The 10,000-nt window shown below is 41.6% G+C and overlaps 1 protein-coding gene across 1 annotated transcript in view; it reads left to right on the top strand.

Annotated features, from left to right (window-relative positions):
• The first annotated feature begins 744 nt into the window (after nt 1-744).
• Nucleotides 745-10,000, top strand: part of col5a3b (collagen, type V, alpha 3b) — a 56,224-nt gene continuing 46,968 nt past the window's right edge. The window contains exon 1 of the mRNA XM_030780319.1: nt 745-796. Within this exon, the coding sequence (XP_030636179.1) occupies nt 745-796 (52 nt within the window). The remainder of the gene's footprint in view (nt 797-10,000) is intronic.

The raw sequence follows: 10,000 nt of genomic DNA, 5'->3' as shown, positions 1-10,000 counted from the left end.
AGAGCGTTCTCATTTAGGGACTCCCAGCTGTTTTTTGTTTTCCAGATTTAGACTAAAGAGCCCCTTTTATCTTTCCTGCTTAAAACGGGACGTAAATTATCCATATAAACGAGCCTGTGCCAGTATTCTCCGTCTGAAATGGCGAAACACGGAACATCCTCTGTCCACGTGAATGTTCCGTCTCCACCACCTGCAGCACACGAGTGACTTAACCACTCCGCGCGCTCAGTGAGTCTGTGCATACCGCTCTGAGCACGAGAGGAGAATCTGCTAAATCTGTGAGACACGCGGCGCCCCATCCCCTCATCCTAAAAATGTACAGTGTATCAAAGTTTCCCACTCCTGTTTTTGGGATCTCATCTCTGTGTTTTAGCTTAGTGCTTTAATTACTAGCTCGACAGATCTTCATTTTTTCATTGCTAAAGCCGCTCCTTTGGTAGAAGGACGGGTCGATGTAACAGCACAAATCGAGTTCCCAGTATTCTGAGGTGATACAGTACTAACTTAAAGAATCTCGATTGTCTGCACAGCCAGTGTGTGTAATGCTCTTTTAAAGTGTGAGAGTTGGGAGAGTTTAAAATAGTTAAGCCACTGCTGTGTTGAGGATCAAACAGAGAGGACTGTATAGCACTGGACAGGGGCTCTGTGTCTTTTTAAATGTGGAAAGTCACAGTGGGGAGAGCCTGTGTGGGGAGAGATGTGAACAGGAGCTGTAGAATGTGCAGTCAGTGGGTTTGTCTCGACATGTCCGACGGTTTTGCTCTAAGCCTACGTTGGCACTTCAGTTTTCTGGAAGGTACAGTTAAGGGCCAATCCATGCATCAGCAACATCAGTGGAGTTTCTACACCTGGTTAACCTACACTGATGCTCTCTCTCTCTCTCTCTCTCTCTCTCTCTTTCTTTCTCTCTCTCTCTTTCTCTCTCTCTCTTTCTATGTCTCTGTCTGTCTCTCTCTATCTCTCTCTTGTTTCTCTTTCGTTCTCTCTCTCTCTTTCTCTGTCTCTCTCTCTCTCTCTTACACACACACACACACACACACACACACGTGTGTGGTGCATGTCTGGATTTAAACTGTGAAGTGTTACCTCATCATTTTGAGAGTCTTATTTTGGCCATTGCACACATACACCCACCCACCCACACACACACACACACCCACACCCACACGCACACGCACACATGCACACATGCACACACACCTGTCTTCTCCCCTGAAGACTAAGGAAAGATCTGGGGAGCAGACCCTGGCCTGTCTGGATGCGCAGCTGGAAAAGGGTTTACATTTGGCAAATCAGGATGGGTGCCAGTCTCACATACACTCACAGCTTCATACATACACTCACAGCTTCATACATGCACACACACACACACATACATACACACACACACACACACAAACACACACACACATACATACACACACACACACACATACACACACACACACACACACACACACACACACACTCACACACACACACACACTCACACACACATTTGGCTGTTTTGTCTGTTACCCTTTCACCTCTTAAGGTTTGTTGAGGTCAGAGAATCAGGCCTGTGGCACTTGCTGAACACCTGGGTTTAAGTTATGAGAGAGAGAGAGAGTGTAACTAAGTGGTTATTTAAGCAGTGTGGTTACATGACGGAACTCAGTGCATTTCTAAAGAAAAGACCCTTCTCACCGAAACTAAACATTTCTTTCCTCTTTCTGTTTTTTTTTCTTAACTCAGTAGGAGTCATGGAAGGTGCTGTGTTAAGATTTTTTTTAGTGTTTGAAGAAGAAAATATGTTCTAAAACTGGTCACATGCCTTTTCCTGTATTCCGACAAAGCTTGGTTTGTTTTACACCAATTACAACCCGAACTCTCCTGCGTGACTGTCTCCTAACACGGCACCATTTTCACTTTGGAAGTGTGTTTCACATAAAGCGTCAGAGTCACACCTGTTAGAATTTGTCCTCAGTATGATTTCATATATGTATTATCCAGAGCCTAGTTATGTATGATGGTTTGTATGAACAGAGCTGATGAGCTGGGTTTTCACAGGGTTAAAGACTTTGACCAGGAGTAAAAGCCTTGCTTTCTGGATTCTTTTCAGTATGTTACTGCACAAAACCTTCTAGAGGTGCCTTTCCCCAAAAATGTCAGTTGAGCCTTGCAGACCTTTAAAAAGCGGGGAAGGGGGGTTCATTTGATGGACAGATCCTGACTGCTCCAACGTCTCCCTGGCCTCCCTGGCGTGCACACACATGCCGAGAGACAGGGGAATGAAACGCATGCGGCTGACGTCCACTCATATTTCATCAGAGCAAAGTGTTGAAAGAACTTTTTTTTTTTTTTTTTTTTTTTTTACAGAGGGACTTATTACATTTTTCAAACTATTTGCCAGTGTTGGTCATATATTATTTTGTGTTGTTTTTATTTATGACTTAGTTTTGTTTTTGTTTATTACTTGATTTCAGTAGTGCAGTCCTTATGGCCGTGCCTGAAACTGTTTATACTGAGTTGTTTGGAGGAGATGGCTGCTTAGTGGAAAAAAATGATCATTGGTCATTTTACAGACTATTCTAGTTATATATATATCCATCCAGCATTCATTCTGTTTGACGTTAATGACACTTCAGTACTGTAGTCTATTCAGTATTGTAGTCTATTCAGTATTGTACACAGTTTAGTGCCGCAGACCATTCAGTACTGTAGCCGATTCAGTACTGTAGCCGATTCAGTACTGTAGCCGATTCAGGACTGTAGCCGATTCAGGACTGTAGTCTGTTCAGTACTGTAGTCTATTCAGTGCTGTAGATTATTCAGCACTGTAGTTGATTTTGAGCTGTAGTCGATTCAGTACCATAGTTGATTCAGTACTGTAGTCTATTCAGTACTGTGGACAATTCAGTACAGCAGTCGATTTTGTGCTGTAGTTGATTCAGTACTGTAGTCTATTCAATACTGTAGTATTCTCTGTGCTGTAGCTGATTCAGTATTGTAGTCTATTCAGTACTGTAGTTTATTGAGTACTGTAGTCTCCTCTGTGCTGTAGCCTTTTTAGTGCTGTCTGCTCAGTACAATGGTCTTCTCAGCGGCGTCCTTTAAATTAAGTTCAGTGAAATTAAATGATAAACACTGGGATTTAGTGGATGAAAAACTGCTTCGTAAAAGGCTGGCTGTGTCAGGGGGTAAAAACAAAACAAATAACAGCCCAAGGCTGAGGAGCATGTAAGGTCACAGTCATCATCTGTGTCCAGTGTTTCAGCATTGTAATAAACGCTCTTATGTCTGGGCATAAACTATCCAGCGCACGCACGGTATCATGCTATAATCCAACTAAAGGTCCCGAAACAAGAGAGAGGTTTGGGTGGGAGCAGAAAAGGGAGAGTTTGGGAGGCTGGACCTGGATGTTTGAGTCTTCGAGTGTGGACTCACCAGCAAAATGTAACAAAAGGTAACGCTCACCTGATAGCCAAACAGAATGAAACGTGACAAAAGGTAACGCTCACCTGATAGCCAAACAGAATGAAACGTGACAAAAGGTAACGCTCACCTGATAGCCAAACAGAATGAAACGTGACAAAAGGTAACACTCACCTGATAGCCAAACAGAATGAAACGTGACAAAAGGTAACGCTCACCTGATAGCCAAACAGAATGAAACGTGACAAAAGGTAACACTCACCTGATAGCCAAACAGAATGAAACGTGACAAAAGGTAACGCTCACCTGATAGCCAAACAGAATGAAACGTGACAAAAGGTAACGCTCACCTGATAGCCAAACAGAATGAAACGTGACAAAAGGTAACGCTCACCTGATAGCCAAACAGAATGAAACGTGACAAAAGGTAACACTCACCTGATAGCCAAACAGAATGAAACGTGACAAAAGGTAACGCTCACCTGATGGCCAAACAGAATGAAACGTGACAAAAGGTAACGCTCACCTGATAGCCAAACAGAATGAAACGTGACAAAAGGTAACATTCATCTGTCAACCAAACAAAACAAACTGTAATGACTAACCGCGAGTGAAACTGTTTCTGTTAAAAGGTAAGACTTAACTGCGTATGAAGCTGTATGTTTCTGTTAAAAGGTAAGACTTGACCATGCGTGAGGCTGTTTCTGTTAAAAGTTAAGATTTAACCGCGTGTGAAGGACAGGTCACGGTAGCCTCAGAATAAGACGTCAGACTCCCTGATATTGAGTGAACTCTGTGGCTGTATTTCATATGGAGTCACATGGCGAGACCTGCAATGTCAGTGACAAACCAGAATTCATTACACAAGAGTGACACTTCAAGGACCAATCAGAATCTAAAGGAAAGGAACTATAGTACAATTGATTTACATTAAGAACAGGAAGTCACGCTGGTAGCATGCACTCTGACAGAAAGCTAGAGCTGGAACCCTCGGGTGATGTTACAGAGCTCACACGGAACAGACATCTCTTCCTTTCTGTGTCATATTTAAACTGCACTGTGATATTTATGGGCACACACACACACACACACACAGTGCGGTTTGACAGTTATGGTTATGCTTTGGTTATGGTCTTTGTCTTCATGCTTCACACACACAGTGTGATCTGTAGTGCATGTTATAAACACCTGTTAGCTGTCACTGTATCATCCACATGCATTAAAACTCACCACCGCATGTGCGAGACTAGCACTCAAACCCAGCTCCTACAGCAAAACTGATGGTTGACTGATTAACTTATTGACTGATTGATTGATTGATTGACTGATCGATCGATCAATTGATTGACTGATTGATTGATTGATCAATAGATTGATTGATTGATTGATTAGACGTATTTTACTTGGAGCAGAAAGCGTAAACACAATAACTAATTGTGGTGTTGACACCACGTGATGTTAACTGATGAGATACTTCTGTGTGATCCACTGTGTGATCCACATCACTGTAATGACTGAAGATCACACAGCCTATCCCACAGGTGATACTGGCTGATCTTACGTTTGTCTCTCGTTCGACATCTCTAGAAATATCTCCCCAAACTTAACCCCTTCAGCTCTGCTATGCTACATGAACACGAGTATAGAAAGCATCTGTTCTGCTCTCTCGCCATGCACAGGGTGGAGTCTGTCCTGGATAAATGTCAGACAGGTTTGGTTTGGTTCTGGGGTATTTGGATCCGAGTGTCTGACTTAAAGAGGTGTAGTAACAGACTGCCTCATTTAGAGGAGTGTGTTCTTTGATTTAAAGGGTGATGCCCCCACCCCCCGTAGGAATTCTGGGTACTTTAGGGTAAACCTCCTGTGCTGGCAGAAGTCAGACCAGCATACAATGTTGGGAAATGGAATGGTTCTCTCTCTGTGTGTGTGTGTGTGTGTGTGTGTGTGCGTGTGTGTGTGTATATGTGTGTGTGTATGTGTGTGTGTGTGTGTGTGTGTGTGTGTGTGTGTGTGTGTACGTGTACGTGTACGTACGTGTGTGTGTGTGTGTGTGTGTGTGTGTATGTGTGTACGTGTGTGTGTACGTGTGTGTGTGTGTGTGAGTTGTAGGGCATCATGATCAGTCCCAGCTGAGAATAAGGGGTGAAAAACATCTGGCACACATCTCTCCATTCTCTCAACATCCTTTCTTTTTTCTCCCTCTCAGCATTTCTCTGACTTCATCATTGTTATTCTTCTTTCATGTTCTCTCTCTCCTTCTCGCTCTCTTTCTCTGTCTAACACACAAACACACACACTCATGCACACAACTGAAAAACATTTAGATCCGTGCTTTCTCTGTTTCTTTGTCAAGAGAGAAATGCAAACACAACATAACACACATCACAGACAAAGACACTGTGCAGTGTAAATAGGGTGAAATGCAGAGAGAGAGAGAGACACTGTGCAGTGTAAATAGGGTGAAATGCAGAGAGAGAGAGACACTGTGCAGTGTAAATAGGGTGAAATGCAGAGAGAGAGACACTGTGCAGTATAAATAGGGTGAAATGCAGAGAGAGACACTGTGCAGTGTAAATAGGGTGAAATGCAGAGAGAGAGAGACACTGTGCAGTGTAAATAGGGTGAAATGCAGAGAGAGAGAGACACTGTGCAGTGTAAATAGGGTGAAATGCAGAGAGAGAGAGACACTGTGCAGTATAAATAGGGTGAAATGCAGAGAGAGAGAGACACTGTGCAGTGTAAATAGGGTGAAATGCAGAGAGAGAGAGACACTGTGCAGTGTAAATAGGGTGAAATGTAGAGAGAGACAGAAAGCATGAGAAGGATAAATACAGGGAAGAGGATACATGAAATAATTAAAGAATGAAAGAAAGGCACTATGTAGAGGTGTGTGTGTGTGTGCGTGTGTGTGTTAAACTGTAACTGTAGTGTTAAACTGTAACTGTAGTGTTAAACTGTAAGGCACTATGTAGAGGTGTGTGTGTGTGAGTGTGTGTGTTAAACTGTAACTGTAGTGTTAAACTGTAAGGCACTATGTAGAGGTGTGTGTGTGTGAGTGTGATGCTATTAGTGGCGTCTAACACTATTATTGAAGAGGTTCTGCAAGACATTATTTTTTTGTCTGGATGTCCGGATATCTGGAGTCAATTTCTTAATTTGTGCTCTGTTACCATGACAACGACATCTGGATCCCAGAATCCTGCACCCCCACTGAACAGAGTACTGGAGGGATTTTTTTAGCTTATTGCCAAAGGACCAATCACACCAGTAAGAGGACCAGTTACACCACTAAGAGTACCAGTCACACCAGTGACAGGACCAGTCACACTGATCACTGGACTTAGCTCAGTCAGCGGACAGCAAACCCATATCTGAATGCAATAGTAATTGGTTTATGGTGGGTTTGGATTGTGTGTGTGTGTGTGTGTGTGTGTGTCTAAAGATGTTGGGCAGATGTGAGGATTACACAAGACCCAGAGAGAAGTTGTCTGACCAGTACAGACATGCCCTGTCCTATTACAGTCTGCACTGTCTCCTTCATACACTCCCCCCTTCACCACCCCCTCTCTCTCTGTCTCTCTGTATCTCTCTCTGTCTCTCTCTCTGTATCTCTCTCTCTCTCTGTCTCTCTCCGTCTCTGTCTCTCTCTCTGTCTCTGTCTCTCTCTTTCTCTCTCTGTCTCTCTCTCTCTGTATTTGAAGTTCTTGACTTTTTACAGTGTGTTTGTTTTTTTTACGGTGTGTGAGTGTGTGTGTGTGTGTGTGTGTGTGTGTGTTCATGTAACTGCATTGTTGTTTATTCTGCCTTTTGAGTTACACTTTGAGTCAACTGTAATGTTTTGTAGTTTTGCTGTTTTGTAGTGTGGTGTAGTTTTGCTGTGTGTGTAACTGTAGTTGTTTGTAGTTTTGCTGTTTGTGTAACTGTAGTGTTAAACTGTGACAGTAGTGTTAAACTGTAACTGTAGTGATAAACTGTAACAGTAGTGTTAAACTGTAACAGTAGTGTTAAACTGTAACAGTAGTGTTAAACTGTGACAGTAGTGTTAAACTGTAACTGCAGTGTTAAACTGTAACTGTAGTGATAAACTGTAACTGTAGTGATAAACTGTAACTGTAGTGATAAACTGTAACAGTAGTGATAAACTGTAACTGTAGTGATAAACTGTAACTGTAGTGTTAAACTGTAACTGTAGTGATAAACTGTAACTGTAGTGTTAAACTGTAACTGTAGTGATAAACTGTAACAGTAGTGTTAAACTGTAACTGTAGTGATAAACTGTAACTGTAGTGTTAAACTGTAACTGTAGTGATAAACTGTAACTGTAGTGTTAAACTGTAACTGTAGTGATAAACTGTACAGTGTAAACACTGTAAATGCCCAGAGCAGTGGGCAGCCACACCCACAGTGCCCGGGGAGCAGTTGGGGGTCAGGTGGCTTTGCTCAAGGTCACTACAGCCATGCATATTGAGGGAGCAGAAAGCACTGTTCTGCCCCACCCCCCTTCCCTGCCACCAATTATTACTGATCCAAAATGGCTGACTAGTAATTCCAAACTGGGATTAAATCACAGAATTCAGCTGCACCTGTCTCTCTACCTGAACAGAATATGACACCTCCCTGTATGTCAAAAAAAGCAGACAGACAGACAGACTTATAGATAGATGGATACATATATACATACATGCATACACACATACATACAGACAAACACACATATATACACAAATAGATTCAGACTATTTCATGTGGAGTTTATTTCTTCAACTTAAAAAAACTTAAAGCAGTTTTGAGCAAGCGTTTTTCCTGTTTAAAGGTGGTTTTAAAACTGACAGATTCATATTAGACACAATGAAAGCTTGCATTGCATTCGGAATGCTCTTTCATGACTGAATCTGGTGTTATTCAGTTTTGCAGTGTCATCACTGATTGGTTGTTATCATTGTAAAGGTCCCATCATTTACTCTGTGTATTTGTTTTGAACATGAAGGTCACGTTTGTGAATAGTCCTGTGGTCCAGCCCACTTATCTAAACCTCCCAGTGATGTTTAATGTTCATTGTAATTGTCAGTTAAAATTCCTCAGCATTTGATAAGCCACATCCATTCATGAACAACGAGGCTTGATTCTACGACCAGTTATACTCATTCACACCAGTCACACAATATGACCAGTTATTCTCATTCACACCAGTCACACAATATGACCAGTTATACTGATTAACACCAGTCACATGATATGATCAGTTGTATTCATTAGCACTAGTCACACAACATGACCAGTTATTCTCACTCACACTAGTCAAACAGCAAATATTGAGCCTCATTCACCAATATTCTCCTAAGCTTTTTCTTAAATTAGTTCTTGAGAACGGTCCTAAGAAAAGTCTTCGTCAGATTCATGATGTGTTCTTAAAGTGCAGAGTTGTTCGCATTTTTGTTCTTATATTGATGAGTCCCGTTGTCCTTGTAAGTTGCAAGCGTGTGCCAGTTGTTCCTAATTAGCATAAGTAAACGCCCCACCAAACACCCCACCAATCGCCACAATTCCAACTTTATTTCTAAGAATTCCAATTTTTATTATTTTTTTTATTTTTTGCAACTCTGACTTTATTACTCAGAATTCTGAGTTCTTTTCTAACAACCAGCAAGTAGCTTGAGCCATCACTTTGGCTCCCGCTTTAATGGTTCAATGCAATGCGTGTACAGTAGCAGACAGGAGCAAAGGCTACAGTGGCTGTCTGCTCTGTCCAGGTATTTTAATATTCATCCATATGTAAACGTTAAACTGACTGATTCTCACACACCTGCTTTACAGCCTGTCTGGGCTCAGATGGGATAACCCATAAGTAGTGTATGTAAAACTACTGCTTACTTATCACTGTCTCCATCAACTGTTATATTCTCATATTGCTCTTTTTGTTCATTGTACAGAAGTATGAATAGATATGCACTACATTCTGGAGTGTTACATGAAGTGTTAGTGTAGTAGTTATTTTAAAAGACCATAATGCTTTGTAAAATAATGAAAAAAATTATTAAAAATATCATAAATTATAAAAAATTATTATTGTAATTTAAATCCTATAATATTAGAATTGAAGAAAATGCAGTAAAAAATTATTTTGCACAAACTTGTCAGCGCTCAAATGTGCGTAAGTGTTCTCTTGAGTGTGTATAGATTCTGTTCTTACCTAAGAACAAATCCCAAATAAGAAAACATAGGTGAATATCAGAAAACTGTAAGTGGGTTTTAATAACAAATTTCTGCTTAAGAACGGTTGGTGAATGAGGCCCATTGATTTGTACCAGCAGGGACATGCTGTTTGCCCAATTGTGCCTGCATCCTCACAAGTCCCTTTAATGAGAGAAGGGGAGCAATTCGAATCACTCACCTCAGAGGCCACTCCCACAAACTCCTCAGAGACACAGGCCACTCCCACAAACTCCTCAGAGACACAGGCCACTCCCACAAACTCCTCAGAGACACAGGCCACTCCCACAAACGCCAAGTCAGGGTCAGCGGTACAGACAGTGCAGTCATTATGGTCATCACAGTTAATGCAGTAATTACAGATAGTTCAGTAATC

Source organism: Chanos chanos, chromosome 7, assembly GCF_902362185.1.
Source record: "Chanos chanos chromosome 7, fChaCha1.1, whole genome shotgun sequence".
Classification (NCBI taxonomy): Eukaryota; Metazoa; Chordata; class Actinopteri; order Gonorynchiformes; family Chanidae; genus Chanos; species Chanos chanos.
This window is presented reverse-complemented; position numbering and strand designations above follow the sequence as displayed.